Here is a 16,489-nt window from a genome sequence, read left to right as displayed (position 1 = left end):
AGGAAATAAGAGCCTCCCAGTGCCTGAGACATGAATATATTCTGCTGTTCTCAAGCAAATGCAGAAAGAAATACTGTGCATTACAGCAGAGACTGCAACGCTTCAAGAGAAAACCAAGCAAGCAGTCTGTAGTTTGGACACTTTATCCTCTATATCCCTTGAAAGCAACTCAACTTCTGTTTGAACAAAAACAACCCTTTCCCCCCACAAAAAAAAGCAACCAAGAATTCAGCAATTCTGAAAGAGGAATTAAATTACCATATTTCCTAGGTAAGACTTTATATTTTACCTTTACTTGCTCTAGTGACATCACCATCCCAGCATTACCAGATGTTCGATAAACACGGATTGCAAAATCCACCTCCATATGATGTAAGCAAGCTTTGGCCAGCTCATTCCAACAAGACTGGTCATTCAGAAGCCTGCAAATCTCCCATGCTTCAGAAAACCTACAGAAGGTAAAACACATTTACAACTATTTTAATTTTAGGTATTACTGATACTCAAAACTCCCTCTCAACGTTTTTTTCTCTTTGTTAGAGAAAACATAAAGACATTTACTTCTAAACCATGGAGAGAGAGATGTATCAGGAAGAATGGAAAAATACAAATGTGTACCTTACAGTTCTATTTCTCCTGTTTCTACCACACCTTTTTAGGAAACCATCTGCTTTCCCTACTCTGGCATTCTTTCCATTATATTGATTTTGCATTGCTTCATTACAGTGGGAGGAGAGTACAAAAGAAGCATCCTCAGCCAGTTTCAGAGGAGTCGTTGTCACAAAATCCCAAATAAGTCTTGAAAAAAATTATTTTAGGTTTTCACTTCACAGTGAAAAAAACTCCAAAACATCACTGGGTCATTTACTTTGCTTGGTCTGGAGAGCTATGTGAACTTACAGATTAACCTGATTTATCAAAATTCAGCAGGACACTTCAAAATCACCAGGATATGATATATTGAACTATAAGCACAGAAGAAAACAATTTCTACAATATAATTAAAATGCAGATGTACCTTTTCAACATTAGAGTCTGAGTAAGCATTTGTCTCAGCATATCAGGTCCAAAGTCTTTCAAATTGCCAAGGAAACTGTGAGTACTTAAATAGATACTGTTTGTTTTCCCACTCGGAGTCTGACAAGTTAATTCTCCATTATACAACAACAAAGGTTTATGGGAATAGGGGACTTCCGTGCCACCTGCCAAAATAATCTTTGATCCTAGATTCAAAGATCAGGAAGAAAAAAAAGATGTCTTGTAAAAATCCTTACATGGTAAAAAGTATAGCAAGCAGCTGAAAACATATATATTTGCAGGACATTAATTCAGGGTCTGTAATTCTGGCAGTCAACAGCAACTACACAAGCGCACATCTTTCAGTAAATATACAGAATGTAAAGCTTCTAAACCAGTAAGGTACTTTTCCAAATGTTGGTAGGCAAATTTCAATGTTTCTCTCTTACAAATATAGAAATGGCTATGTTTACAACTTTAACACTTTCAATGAACACAAATTTTGTGATCTTGATCCTGAGATTTTTCTCATGAATGCTTCAACATACAATTGAATCACAATGTGTAACTTTCAGATGAAATATTATAATAGCAAGAAGCTTATGGAGTTGAGACCAAAATGCCTTGAAGCCTTACAGAGAAACCTGCAAAGTAAATAGTTTTCTATATATAAGCTGCATTTCAAGTTTTCTGTGGTACTATTTATTTCTATATGTATTTAAGACAAATGAAGATTCAGAACATGTTTTACTTTATTAACTAAAATAGTACAATCTTTAAGAACAAGCTTTTTAAAGAGCTTATGGTACCTTGAATGGTATCCTTGTGAAAAACGTAAGTGTATACTTTATCATCATCAAAAGCAACAAAAACACCTTTATCCATTGGCCAGTTTTCCCACAGGATTCCTTTAATGGTTGGTGAGAAGTCTGGAATCTCATATACTCTATCATTTACCTACATATAATGCAAAAGTAAAATTACTACCAAGTGACTAAGGTGAGAAACAAAATATTCATCCCAGCTGTGATTAAAAATTTTAAAAATAATGTAAGTAGTGCAGAAATATGAAAATTGTTTTAAGAAAAAGTTTCCTTATAAGCAGTGATTCTGAATAACACAAGAATTTAAATCTGAAGTGGAGGAAATACACATTATATAAATGACATTTACTATATTTTAAAAAGAGGTATGGAGAAGGGCAGTGAAACTGGGTAAGTTATCTGTATTTAAATACACAAACACACACATTTTTGAAAATTACCCATCAGGAACTTAGTACAATGAAATTGTTCTGATTTAGTATGACAGATTTTATTTCCTTACATTACCATTAAATTATCTTCAAGTTTCCTTGCCAATTTCTTCTATCACCATACATGCTGGAGTGTCAAAATCTTCATTTTCCATTAAAAAAACTATATAGTTGAAGAGTCTGCTAGTACATATATTGTACTGGTATCCCACACTAACTTACTGGACAATAGACAAAGCCATCACTTTTGTCATCTATGAAAGCCATTCTGGTTCCATTGGGATCTGGAAAAACCTTTCTCACACTGACAGGATGTCGATATTCACTCACAAATTGCCAGTCTTCAATGAAGAAATAACGAATAACTCCAGTCTAACGAGAAATAATAGAAAATGTTAATAATTACATCAGTAAGCGGCAAGCAGGTAATTAATTTGGCTGTAGTGTCTTCCATCTTAGAGTACTGAGTGCTCAAAAAAAGTACTTCTAAGTGGGTTTTTTTGCTTCATTCTCACACCCTGTTTTGGGTAAGACAGGAAAAACTTTTGGGGGACAAAGAAAGGATTTGGGAGGTTTGAGGGGTTTTCTGGTGGTTTTGATATTTTTCTCCCTCTGCTTTGAGGAGACATCTGTGCAGTTGTCTAAACAAATGAAACATCTGTCTCGTTGCTGAGTGAGGCCTAACCTTCAAAAAAAGCTGTAAAATTTGCTTCCAAGCAAGAACCACACATTCTTAAGAAGAGAGGCATCTAACTCAGGGAATAAAAGCAATCAAACTGATTCGTGATTAAGGTATATTAAAAAAATGTGGCTTTTGACATCAATGGTAGTATTTGCATACATCAAATTGATCAGTTGCAAATTTAGTACTTCAAATTTACCGTACCAGTTTAGGTACTGAGGAGGTGGGAAAGGCCTCATCTGCTACAAAATCACTCAAGTTATTAAATCAGTTATTAAACCAGAGACAGTGGTTCTGCCTTTCCTCTGGAAGGTCAATACATCAATTGATATCACAAAGAGCATGACACTACAATGCCAAACATGTCCTGTATTCCCAGTGCCAGAAAATATTAAAAGGACAAAAAACTACCCTCATACATTAAAAAATCTCCAGAAAAATCCATAAGCATGTCCACGTCCTTTTTCAGTGCCTTCCTTAATTCCTTTCCTTGTTGAAACATGTAAAAAACATGTCTTTTGACAGAGGCTTCCGTAGTAAATGAAGGCTTTCATTTATGCTCTGACATTTGTATACATCAGTACCTTTTTGCCCACATTTTTTACATCACCACCTAAATCAACAAATTTGCAAGACAAGTGCTATGTTTTTACTTATATCTGGAAGACATTTTGATTGCCAATCCTCTCACTAATGCAACAGAATTAAGTTCTGCTATTAAAAGCAATGTTTTGCAACAAACACTAGTAAAAGCAAAACTTAACCCTTCCTGCCAATGCACGTCATATAAATGCAACAGTAAAGGAAGCTGGATGCAATTTTGACTGTATTTGCTCAAAGTTCTTGTATACAAAATAATCCACTCTAAAAGTTCACAGATGCACTTTTTGTTTTGCTAAAAGCATGAGCAGTAATCAAAAAATTCAAACATAAATATATTCCATCCAAAAAGATCTTTTGAAATAAGTAATACTCACATCTGTACCATATATGAGGAAGTCACTAGTTAAAGCATGGCACAAAATTCGGTATTTATCATCATCTGCTGGGAAAAGTCGAGTTTCTCGTTCTTCCTGAGCACCCAAACCCTCACTTTCTATCTAAATATAAAGAACAGAATGAACTGAAAATCTCCACTGTTAACAATAGGGTATCATAGTGTTACTTTTATCAAACTGTAAGAAAACGAGATGAAAAAAACTTGCACGTGCATCCCTTAAAAACCTAGCATCTGCTTCTGTCACATTACCAGAGACCTTTACAATAAAACTTGTTAAATAGCTGACAAGAAAATGTTTTTCTTCACCTGTTCTAGTCTAGGTTGTATTTCTAAGTCTACAGAAACTCAGCTCTATATTTTACTTAGCCAACAAAACTATTCTGGAGAATTTCTAATTTTTACCTCCATTAACTGAACATCATTCCATTTTATTTGATTTTTAATATTACATTAACTTGTTCAGCTTATCAACTCATTAGGTAACATTGGCAATCCAAATTGCCAGAGCTCTTACCACATGCAGCTGGACTTTACCCTCAAAGAGAGCAGCAGCATAATCGGAATTAAGGTGCATACTTGCTACTGTCCCCAGGTACTCCACATCTTTAAGCTTTTTTACATCTAAAGGATTCAAACAGAAAAGATAAGGTAAAAATAATTTGATTTTATACAGGTCTTCACTTAACTAAATTTGCAGCTGAGTAAGCAGATGTGAAAATCTCACAACTAAGCAGGGAGGGGACAAGTCACACATAAAGAGAGTTTCTTCTTAGCAGTTAGAGAACTGGTTAGAAACTAAACTACAAGAGAAACTTTTCCTACGCAACTTTGACTAGTATTGTTACAGTTTTATTTAATTTACTGTCACTGAAAAAAAGGGATGCTTAGAAAAACATGAAAGTTTGAAATCCACCATCTAAAATTTGGACACAGCATAACCAAGTTTTCCTTATCCCATACAAAGAACATGAAGATCTGCCAAACTGAAAATTTGAACTCTCTGATCATAGCTCCTAGGACTTTGCCAGCTTCATACTTTAAGACACAGATACAGAATATCTCAAAAGCCTGAAGTCCTTAATTGATGAACAAGATGATGTGAAGAAAACAACTAAGCAACAGTCTACATTTCATGACCAGTACCTCAAATCTCAAATGAGAAGTTTTATTCTATTATTTACAGTGTCTTGCCATAACTGCTTCAGCCTACAAAAATTGTTATCCCATCCAAGCAGGACTGTTGGCAATTCAAGTTTTTATTGTACAATGTGGAATGTCCAGAACTGCTAAACACAACACTAAATTAATAAAATAAAATATAGAGTGCTGCATTAGTTTTAAGAGAACTAAATTTATGCTTACTATTCTCTCCAAGTGCATAAAACCAAGCCCGATTGTTCATTCCTACAGCCAAGTGATAAACACCAATAGCGACAAAACTGGGCTCTACTTCAACAGAGACTGTGACAGGTAGCTCCTGTAAGAAAACAGAACAAAAGAATACAATTTTCATCCACTTTTAATACTTACTTTAATTACACCTACATGAGGTTTAAAGGGAAGAGGTTATCATACGCTTTCCACATGATTTGCTATGGTGACTTCAAGCAGAGAAGTGAGGTATGCAATCCGTGTACTGCAAGCATCTCCAAGGATTGGAAGCTTTGTCAAGAAAACATGGAGGGATCCTCTTCGTGTAGATACTGCCAACAGCTGTCCATCATCTGTCCAAGCCATCTGATCTACACCTAAAATATTCACAAGCTTTTAAAAAAATAAAACAGTACGCTTCTTTCTTTAACTACTGTAACCAACAAGCAATTATTTTGCTCTAAAGTGTGAAAATTGTAGGAATTAATATCTAGAATATATGCACTAAAGCTAACCAATTAATACAATTCCAAGATCAATTAGAATCACTCAACTCAAACACATAATTATCTAATATAGTGTTCTCCTGCGAGTGAAGACTTCACAGAATCACAGAATGATTTGAGCTGGAAGGGACCTTAAAGACCATCTAGATGCAAACCACCTTCACTAGACCAGATTACAGATCTGTAACAAAACTGATTAACACCCTTCCTCTTCAACACTGAAAAGAGCACATTCAGTTCAGGCAGCACATTCAAAGTGATCTATAATACTGGAAGCAGCTGAGCAGAATCTGATTCCTGCCAAATCAGTAAGTACTAAACACAGAACTGCTGTTTGTTCCTCAGTGTCTGAAAATGCCATCAGAAAAACCATACTCTGACTAATACCAATATTCCAAGGGAGACAGAGAAGTGTGCCGAAAAAAATTCTAAATTTCTTAAAAAGAAAAAAAAAATTAAAAGGAAGTTTTTTAGAAATAAAAATGCTGGAGGCAACCATCTACTTGACAGTAACTGAAGCATTTGCAAACACTACATGAGGAGACAAGGGTGGAAACTCACTACTCAAGAAAATGGTTTTGTAACACTGTTCTGGAAGCCACAGGCACAAGTCCTGTACATCAGGACAAGAACAGATCAAATATCAATGTTAGAACAAGACAAAGCACCAAAAAAAATCATGCAAAGATGCAGAAACTTGTTAAATGTATTATTGTAATAATCTGAATACATTGTAATACAGATTCAAAACTGCACAACACTAATTGATCAAATGTTTTGACAGCTGTACTTCTCTACGCTTTGAATAGGTAAAATATGCTCCCATTTTGCTACAGGTCACCTAATAAATACAAGTTGGGAAAGCAGGAGTTTTTGAAAAATTCTATATTTACACAGTTTTTCCAACAGCAGCACTTTTACTCTAAGAACAGAGACACTGTCAAAATTCCAGTTTACTTAATTTGTAAAATTTTCTATCCCCATGGAGAAAGTTAACATACCTTTGTTTTCATCATCCAAGTTTATTATGGCATACATTTCTCTCATATCAGTCAGATCATGGATTTTGATGCTAAAACAAAAAAGAAGAGTCAGTCATTCCCACCAATCCAAATCTCAGTCATCATTAACTGGAAGAAACCCAGTCCAATCCAGACAGCCTAACAGAGCACAAAGCAGAACACAAATGCAAAATGTCTTCCATTTCCTAAAAACAACACATTACTATCCATCACTGTAAATAGTGTATCACTGCATCACAGTACAAAAATATTTGGTCAGAGAACTAAAATTTGAGGAAACGGCACAAATCCAACTTGAAAGAATTGAGGGTTAGGAAACATAGACTGTTATTCCCTTTTGATCTGTCACAGCATTTTAGTTTTAAAAGACATTACTGATGGACACACAGGGCTTGAAACATAGATATAAAAAATACTTTCAATCCTGCTGCATATAAAAGGGACAGAGTGACAGTTTACTTATGCTGTCACATCACTCAATGCAAGTTAAACCACTTAAAGAAATAACCCTTATTGTACAATAGCTCAAGTGCTTGAAGTTGCACCATGTTTCGCTCACAGTTATACCACTCTTGATGTGCAAGTGTCATAAATCAGCAGTTGGTCCTACACAGAGCTGAGAACAGAGAGAACCCTTTAACTCCTACTATGATCCAAGTCCTCTTTTGCTGAAGAATTCAGATATCACAGAATCAGGGATTAGCAGATGAGGAGCTAAAGGAGCTGTTCTATCATATGCACAAAACATTTTGGAAAAACTCCAGTGTATTTAATTCCAGTTATTTATTTCCTTAATTGCTCACACTTTTCAACTTTTGTCTAGACTGTAGGCAAGACCAAACAATGCAGAGAGGATATCAGGTATCAACGTACTCAGTGCAGATTTAAATTAATTCTTCTCCTGTTAAGCAGATGTTTATGTTCAATCAATAAATCTCAGTAAAGAAGTTTGGACTATCTTGTTGCCAAGCAACATAACAGAAAAAGAATGAATCAAAAGGAAAAATACATACTGAAGTTCATTTCTTTTTTGTTTACAATTAATGATATTAATTACAGTTGCAGAGATTTTTGTCAATAATAGCTTCTCCTAGCTCTAGGCAGAGTAGCAGTTCCATAGAGCCATTAATCTTACCTTTTCTAAATTAATTTCTCAGGGAGCCTTGAAGCCTTAGGAAGCAGAGTGTGAATGCCCATTAGCTCCAGTCCTGAGAGAAGAATTCTATTCTTTATATATAAACTACCACTTACCAGTTGTCTCCACATGATGCAGCTTTGTTTAATGACTGTGATATAGCAATGCTGCTTAGATTATCCTTATGATTATGAGCTTGAAAGACTTCTTGTCCTATTTCACGAATGTGTGTAGAAATGACTACAAAACACCCTTGTGAGAAACCAATCATAATATAGCCATCACCATACCTGTTACAAAAAACCAACAATTTAGAAAAGAGATCTGTTAATGCAATATGCAAAAAGCATTTTCTTTCAGACTGCTGGGGTACAGTGCTGGAGTCAATGCCTCCCAGTAACAGAAAAAAATAAACAAATTATGGGAATTTATATATATCATGTTGAACCATATAAAATAGGTTAAGGGGAAACTATCAAAGGTCCCTAAAGGACAGAATCACGTCTGTGCCCAGGTGCCTTGTAAGTCATCTTTATTGTCTCCTGTTTTCTATAATGCCACTTTATTTTCAGCAAGCTGTACATCTGGCAGTGATGCCAGGAGAAAGATTTCTGGTATCCTCATTGAAATAAGCATACAAGAAGATGGCAACTTTCATTTCAAGGTTCTGGCCTATGTGTCCCATCAAAGCCATGTCAAAACAATAATGCCAGTCACTGCGCCCTTAAGGGCACTGCAAACATGGTGGAAGTACCAAAGCAACACATTTGTGAATATTCTGCTTACTTTTCATAGTATCAAGTAGAAATAATGAGGTTAAGGCACAAATAGTTACACCATGTAAAGATGAATTCAAACAATATCTCATTAGCTCAATTGCAAGAAAAATCACTGCAAGGGAAGCAGCCCAGGTACACCTTGTTACACATGGTCATAAACTAAGAAGCATATAGCTTCAGGTTTTTTTAGAGTTGTAGTGTAAAGGGATGTCAATTCCATGTTGACTGAACAGGCATTAAAAGACAAGCTGTAATGATTCAGAGACACAGAAGCAGTACAGCTACTTTTTTGGTACAGGTGTGAAACTTCTAGCTTAGGTTTACTTTATAGGAATATTACCAACGGTATTGCACAATAAGAAGGCTACAAGAACTTTGCACAGCTTTGCAAACCAACAAAGTAGCTGAAGGACACAACTTCACCCCTGGCTCTTCCATCAGTTACTCATCCAAATAGAAAACAACCTATAAACCCATGAGTTTAATCTTCTGTCAAGACAGCAACATAGTTTTGTTTAAAGCTGGGCATACCAACAGTGATTCTGTTGGAAGATATTGTTTTTATAGCTATTGAATCATCAAGTGATTGATGATTGATGAACAGTTAGAAAATGTAGACTACCTTGTGTTCGGAAAAGAATTACTGAAAAGACTACAATGCAGCCAAGAAAAATCCAGTCTGAGCATGGGATAGATGATTTTGTTTCCAGCATTTATCAGAACTACTTGGAAAATCTCAACTTCTTAATACTAGAATAATTAAGAAAGTTTTGCTCACCATTTGTAGCTTACAATACTGCCATAAGGCTGCTGAAATTTCAGATCAATTGGGTTATCAGGATCATTCAAATTAAAAAGGAAGAGAGTCTTCTTGCCAACCACTACACTGACCTGCCAATGAATGAAAAGAAAAATTAACATGACAAGAATAGCATAACTTTAAAGTAAGGCCCTATATTTTCACTAAAAGATGAGATCTAGGAATTTGAATAATCCTTAATAATCCCATGGATCTGAATTCTGAATCTTCATCAATAGTAGAAGAGATTTTCAGGACATACCCTTTCATAAGGCAGTGATTCACAAATCTAAATGCAAGCTCCGCAGAATACACTCTCAAATCTCTACAATCTCAAATTCAAGACTTTCTCCTACAGAAGTCAGCTCCATTTCCTCAGAAGAAAATGCAGCATATCACATGGAGTTATCCTGTTAGGTTATTCCTACTTGAACTACAGTATTTGGTAGTGACTTCTTACTGTGCTTTCCCTGGTTGATACTCTATCATCAGTCTTCATAACTGAGAACTGCATGTCACTGGGATCTGAGCTGATTGAGGTCTGCAAGAAAAAAGTGCAGATTGAGAAATCAACAGTTAATGTAGTCCATACTGATGATAAATAATTGCATTATTTCTGCCATGTATAATTTTGCACAAGGACAGACAGACAGGGACAGACACTACTGCATTTAGTACCAAAATCAAGAAAATAATTGGAGAAGACATGACCTCAGTTTGGGTCTTAATGATATGTTAGCATAAAATATACTGAAAAAATAAAAAGCTCCTGGTCCTTGAAAGCCCTGGGACTCAAAAGACACAAGCTCCCATAGGTCTCAGCTTTCTTGGAAACCAGGAGCACATCTTAAAATCAAATGTCCATTATAAATACTACCTGTCTTATAGTATCCCCTTCCTGATTGCTTATAGTAATCATTCTGTCTTCACCTCCTAAAGCAAGGAGGTTTTCAATACTCCAACAGCCACAAGTAATCCTCTTAGTGTGTTTACCTGAAAAAGAAAAAAATCTATACAACACAAATCAAACACAACCACAAAAAAAAATCTGTGATGGAAATATACATACACCTTTCAATCAGTCAGTCAAACACAAATTGTCAGAATGTGAAACAATCTGTTAGAGCAAGAGTCTTTTTTTAAAAAAAATCTGCTCTCAGATGGAAGTCTTTTGACTTTATATGAAACAGCACAGCCCTTGTTCTTCCATTTATTTGTATCACATTTCTGGGGAACGTGTTATACCCTTAGCCTTTATGCCCAGAGGCACTCTAAGCAGGTAAGAAAGAGTACCTTAGCAAATGAACAACCACATAATTCCTTTGCAAGAAAGGTAACACAAGTCCCCCAGGAAGCAGTAAGGCAGTGTTAGGTATTTGTATATCTATCTATCTATCTATATATATCTATATCTATCTATCTATCTATCTATATATATATATATATATAACTTAGTATTCTCTAAAAATACTCTCCTGAGTACACCAAGTAGAAGGTGCAAGTTGAGTATGACCACATTGTTTACCTGCATGTTTATATAGAGAACTGGAAAGGAAACTATATATATTAGCAAAATTCCACTTTCACATGTGAGCAGTTTCAAAGCAGTCCATACCAAGAACAGAAATCTTGCGAGAAGTCTGACGGTTATATATGAGTAAGTTTCCCTTTGTTGTTCCAACAGCAAGTAAAGCTCCAACTCGAGACCATAACAAGAAAGACATTGCATCCCTAAAACAAAGAAAAAATTTACTTTGTATAGTAGAGATTCCTTTCATGTGTTCACATATTAAAACATTTTGCATAATAAATTTTGCATTTATCTTTAATTTCTATGAGTCATACAGACCAAGGAGAACTTTCAAGTTAAATAAATGTTCTCAACCAATATCAGAATTATCTAAGTATGCAGAAGATAGTAAAAGTAATAAAAAATTGTATGAGGTAATATATTGTGACTTGTACAAATGAAAATGGATCTGCAAACATCAGTAAAAGTAATAAAAAATTGTATGAGGTAATATATTGTGACTTGTACAAATGAAAATGGATCTGCAAACATCAAGAGTCTTTGATGGAATCACTGGTAATTTTCTGGTCACTGGTCACTTTTTGTATTGTTTTTCTATATGTTCTTCAATAACCTCAATAACTTTTGAGTTAACTCAAAAGTGAGTAGGTCTGGTTCTAGTCAATGTAATAAAGAAGTTAGAAAGAGCTATTTTAACTTGAAGTTTCAGATAGAGCAAGGCCTATTTTGATGCATAATTAAAGCTATATAGATACTATATATCATGTTAAAAAAAACAAGAGCCTCTTAAGCAAAAAAAACTATAAACCAGAATTTTCTAGTTAGTGCAGTCCCTCCCAACTTTTTAACTTTCACTCTAGGCATGGAATAGAAATTTGAAATATTGACATGTGAAATGACCTCCAATACATTTGGTTTGCATATAAGGGTGCTTTTCTAATTTCAGAAAGGGAAGGATATCAGAAAAGCCTCATTATCACACTGTTTATGTCTTGGTGCTTACTCTGCTTAAGCAATAACACTGTGACAAAAAAAGGATCAGGGACTTACATCGATATATAATGTTCTAGCAAGACTGCCTCCAGTAAGCAATTTACCTCCAGTATTAGAGAGAAAGATGATTAAGGAACTGCAATTAATTGCAGACTCCATTCTGTTAAGTACCTTCTATGTTCCTTTTTGCTTGCATACTGGCAGGTTACTCTTCTCCCCACAGTACTTGTTCACACATAAAAATGGTACAATATGGTCTGTTCATTCCCTCAATGTAATATGTGTATAACACACACCTTAACAAACAGAGGAAAGAGTTGTTTCCACTCTCTCTCCTACAGGAAGAATGTTTATGTAGAATGCAAGAGTTTAGTGGAATAGACTCAAACAAGCCACAAGTTTAATTGTTAAACCAAGCTTATCTATTAACCCAATGCTTGATGGTTATGCAGACCCCAGAAAAGTCTAAAGTCTGTGGCCAAATTCGGAAAGGTAAGGCTTTGAACCTTACATATCTCCTTTCATCCTAAACTACTCTACTTTGCGAATAGCATTCTAGCCCCCTTCTTAATCTAAGGGGAAAAAAAATTATCACCACTGATATCACTTCCCTTACTTTTAAGCTCCCTTTAGCTGGTGTGAAAGACTTAGGAGAAAGAGTGGCAAGCGCAGACACATGAAAAATTCACCCATCCTTGCTGCTACCACAAAGGTGAAACACTGAAGAGAAGTGCTCCAGAGACAATGGCACTGCTGACACTCAAAAAATAAACAAACACCCTGTAACCCCCAAAATCCCCATCCATAACAAAAACTTCAAAACCAGCAAATTATATAAAAATAATTTAGCAATGAACCGTAGAATATTAGTTTAATTAGTAAATATATTATGAGGACTCTAATAAAAAGATGAGCTTGAAATACAGCCTCCACATCAATAAATCACAATGGTAAAACTCTTTAAATACCCACGTTAAAAAAAAATTTCTTACCTCATGCCACTGTCTACTTGGCTTGTTTTGTTTGTGATTGCATCCCACAGAAATATGGTGCTAGATTTGTCTGTGATTATTGCTAAAGTATCTCCATCCTTATCCCAGTCCATAGCAACACAGTTACTGAAGAAAAAAAAAATCACTAGGAATGTTAAAATGTGTTTGTAAGTGTACAGAAACAGCCAGAACTATGCAACTGAGTCCCTATTTTCCCCTTCTCCTCCTCTGCAAACCCAGACTGCAGATTTATCTGTAAAGTATTTCTATAGCAACCCCACTCTTATTCAAATCTCACTGATGACAGGGGCTGAGAGGAAGGTCATAAAAAACACTGCTACCTATGTTCTAGTACTTGAAATACTATCACCTTGATTTTCAAGAGACACTGAAAGTCCTCCATAAGGTTGTGGTTTGTTAGAGGCCATTCAGAGTAGAGATTATTTTTCTGATACTACACCTCTGATTCCACACAGCTTTCCTCACTTTGGACAGTTTTCTGGAGAGAATGTGCATTTATCACACATTGTGCAAAACACTGCACAGGAAGAGCTCGGCCATGGATATTACCAAGCAAAAGAGACTGACACAGCCAGATCATTTTATGAATGACACCTAACCCGAACAGCAAGGTGTGATGGTCAGAAATACATGTGAGTCTGGTAAAGACAATGAGAATTGCATCTCTTGGTTTGGTGCAAGGTGGCAACTACCACAAACTACAAAGACTGGATTTCTAGACATCCTGGGGAACTAAGTGATTCTGGCTCATATTAACCAATGACACAGGGCCATGTAAGTGATGATTTGGAAATTAAAGTTATACTCTTGACTAGAGGTTTCAGACTTAAGAACCATGGGAGTTTTGCCTTGACTAATGGGTTTATCTTAATTGAAATTCATCATCATTCAATTTCAATTTTAATTGAAATTAAAAATTTCCATGATGACTAAGAAGAGATGAACAGTACACAAATGAAACTAACATGAGGTATTAATGGTGCCCAATAAAAATGTATTTACTGAGCAAACCAATATGATGACCCAATGTCACACCATTTTTCCCTAGGGAGGTTTCCCCTGGGCCACATCCAGACTGCTCCTACGGTCTCACTGCCTTTTAAGAAGCTCAATATATCTCCCCAAAGTACACAATTTTTTAGATTTAATCTGAAAAAATCCAGTTTGTAAACTCCCATACCACTCTCCGATGTGAACCAGAGTGTGATGAGCTGGGAAAAAAGTATCATCTTGACCTAAAGCAACAATGCCAATGGGTACATTTATGCCACTAATGTAAACAGAAGCACTAAACCAAAGAAGTACCTTTCCTCAGCAAAGCCATGATAACAAATTGTTAGAAAAGCAACAGTAGCAAGAATGCAAGCATATATTGCACACCCCCTCATTATGATCCTTCTTAATGTGATAGGTCTTTTTTTTACATTTTAATTACATAATTTGTCTTCTCTGCCAGGTATGTTCACCAGAGATAGTATATCATCTTACAAATTTCTCCCATTGTTTAAGTACCTCACCAGAAGAGAAGCATTTTTAAAGAAAACAACAATGAAAATAATTTAAACCTATCTTAGTACCTACCCTGGCAGGTTGATTTCATTTCTCTTCTGACCATGACGATCAAAAATTTTCACAGAATGATCACCTCTAAAAAAGATTAATATATAGAATAACTCCCTTTCTTTATCGGCAATTTTGATGGACAAATGCAATGAATAGTTGCAGTCTTACCCTATTACAGCAAGAAAATTTCCTAAAGTTTTCTGCCAAGCAAACTGCAGAGGAGAACCAGACCAAGCTTTTTCATACAGACTGAATACTTGCTGGAGAAAAAAAAGAAGTAGGAAATGATACATCTTAAAATCATAATATATAAGAATACTACAACTGCCTAGCATGTTAGCAACTGAGTACTGTGGAGGTAAAACACATCCCCTCCCCAAACAATCCAAACCCAACTTCTGTGTGATTCCAATGCACTGAAGTAGCAAAATCCCAGATAAACGTTCTTTCAAGTGGAAAAAATTGAAGTTTCTGCTGCTGTGTGTCCACATAGAGAACTGTGGCTCTATTAATAATAAACTATTATTTTTGCCTCTTAGTTACAAGAATAAAAAATTGCATGAGACTCCCCTTCTAGTTCAAAGACCACATTGTTAATAGTTCTCTAAATTTAATTGAAAAGTCTGGGACCAGAAAGCATCCTTAGTTTGTAAACACAGAAGGCTCAACATTCACTCTTTTAGAGACAGGTAACCTTTTTGTTACTCTGAATTGCTGGGTCTTAAAAGCTACGATCTCAAACCAACACACTATAGAAAGAGATTTGACTTCCAATGGAGAAAATTTCTGAATGTCCTTTTCCTTTCACACCACCCACAGATATTTTTCTGTATCCTGAATCTAAAATAAAGCCTACAAGTTTGTTTCACAGCTGGCTATTGTGACTTATATCCCCACAGGTCATCAGATAAACACCAACACCTGCTGTCCACCAAAGGCCCGTGAGGTTTGCTCAAGTCTGCCACAGGTCCTTATCCCTTCTTTTGGGTCAATGTAAACTGAGGCATTCCTCACACTCAATCTGCGTTCTGCTCACAAGAACAGCAAAAACACAACCACCACGGGCCACACTCATAAACGACATCTAACAATGATGTTTGATTTTGACAAGTAATTTAAGGAGCAGGGACACAAGATGATTTGAGGGAAGAAGCATCTCCCCATCTAACAGGAAAGGCTGAGAGAGCTGGGATTGCTCAGCCTGGAGAAGCGAAGGCTTTGGCGTGACCTAATTGCGGGTTTTCAGTACCTGAAGGAAACATACAAGACAGGGTGGACTAGTATAAGAGCACGCAACCACAGAACGAGGGGGAATGGCTTCAAACTGAGAGTACTTTTAGATTAGTTACTAAGAGGTTGCTGCGACGGTGGAGAGGCACTGGTACAGGTTTCCCGCAGAAGTTGTGGACACCTCATCCGTGGAAGCGTGGAAGCGTACAATGCCAGGCTGGATGGAGCCTTGAGCAACCTGGGTTAGTGAAGATGTGCCTGCCCATCGCAGAGGCGCTGCAACTGGATGCCCTTTAAGCTCCCCTCTACCCGTAGTCTCTCCGCGCGAAAGTAAACAAACGCGGAGTGCCGGCAAGCACACCAGGCCCCCCTGCCACTGGCTGGCGGCCCTTCTCGCCGCGCCTCCCTCCCCGGCCCAGGCCGCAAGCGCCACCGCCCGCTCGCTCGGCAGGGCGGGTCCCGCGCCCCCGCCCGCCCCCCGCCGGGGCCGCGGCGCCCGCGGCCGTCCGGACCCACCTTCATCGCGGCCACCAGAGCGGGCTGCCAGCGCCGGCACCGCGCATGCGCCGCCCGCCCGCCCGCGGCGCCGCGGT

At 36.8% G+C, this 16,489-nt stretch overlaps 1 protein-coding gene across 3 annotated transcripts in view; it reads right to left on the bottom strand.

The window, feature by feature from the left end:
* Nucleotides 1-16,457, bottom strand: part of WDR19 (WD repeat domain 19) — a 39,591-nt gene extending 23,134 nt beyond the window's left edge. Inside the window, exons 1-18 of one of the 3 annotated variants that reach the window (XM_030947074.1) lie at nucleotides 16,413-16,457; nucleotides 14,835-14,926; nucleotides 14,685-14,750; nucleotides 13,083-13,208; nucleotides 11,182-11,297; nucleotides 10,444-10,559; nucleotides 10,027-10,107; nucleotides 9,546-9,658; nucleotides 8,105-8,278; nucleotides 6,833-6,903; nucleotides 5,530-5,702; nucleotides 5,317-5,431; nucleotides 4,469-4,575; nucleotides 3,932-4,054; nucleotides 2,495-2,644; nucleotides 1,827-1,974; nucleotides 1,019-1,223; nucleotides 290-449 (exon numbers count right to left, since the gene is read on the bottom strand). In XM_030947074.1, coding sequence (XP_030802934.1) covers nucleotides 290-449; nucleotides 1,019-1,223; nucleotides 1,827-1,974; nucleotides 2,495-2,644; nucleotides 3,932-4,054; nucleotides 4,469-4,575; nucleotides 5,317-5,431; nucleotides 5,530-5,702; nucleotides 6,833-6,903; nucleotides 8,105-8,278; nucleotides 9,546-9,658; nucleotides 10,027-10,107; nucleotides 10,444-10,559; nucleotides 11,182-11,297; nucleotides 13,083-13,208; nucleotides 14,685-14,750; nucleotides 14,835-14,926; nucleotides 16,413-16,418 — 2,142 coding nt within the window. In that variant the 5' untranslated portion in view covers nucleotides 16,419-16,457. Of the gene's footprint in view, nucleotides 1-289; nucleotides 450-1,018; nucleotides 1,224-1,826; nucleotides 1,975-2,494; nucleotides 2,645-3,931; nucleotides 4,055-4,468; nucleotides 4,576-5,316; nucleotides 5,432-5,529; nucleotides 5,703-6,832; nucleotides 6,904-8,104; nucleotides 8,279-9,545; nucleotides 9,659-10,026; nucleotides 10,108-10,443; nucleotides 10,560-11,181; nucleotides 11,298-13,082; nucleotides 13,209-14,684; nucleotides 14,751-14,834; nucleotides 15,097-16,412 lie in introns of those variants that run through there. The other 2 variants (XM_030947073.1, XM_030947072.1) reach the window with 2 other exon arrangements.
* Between the last annotated feature and the right edge of the window lie 32 nt (nucleotides 16,458-16,489).

Source organism: Camarhynchus parvulus, chromosome 4, assembly GCF_901933205.1.
Source record: "Camarhynchus parvulus chromosome 4, STF_HiC, whole genome shotgun sequence".
Lineage (NCBI taxonomy): Eukaryota > Metazoa > Chordata > Aves > Passeriformes > Thraupidae > Camarhynchus > Camarhynchus parvulus.
Note: the sequence above shows the minus strand (reverse complement) of the source record. Positions and strands in the feature narration are given on the sequence as shown.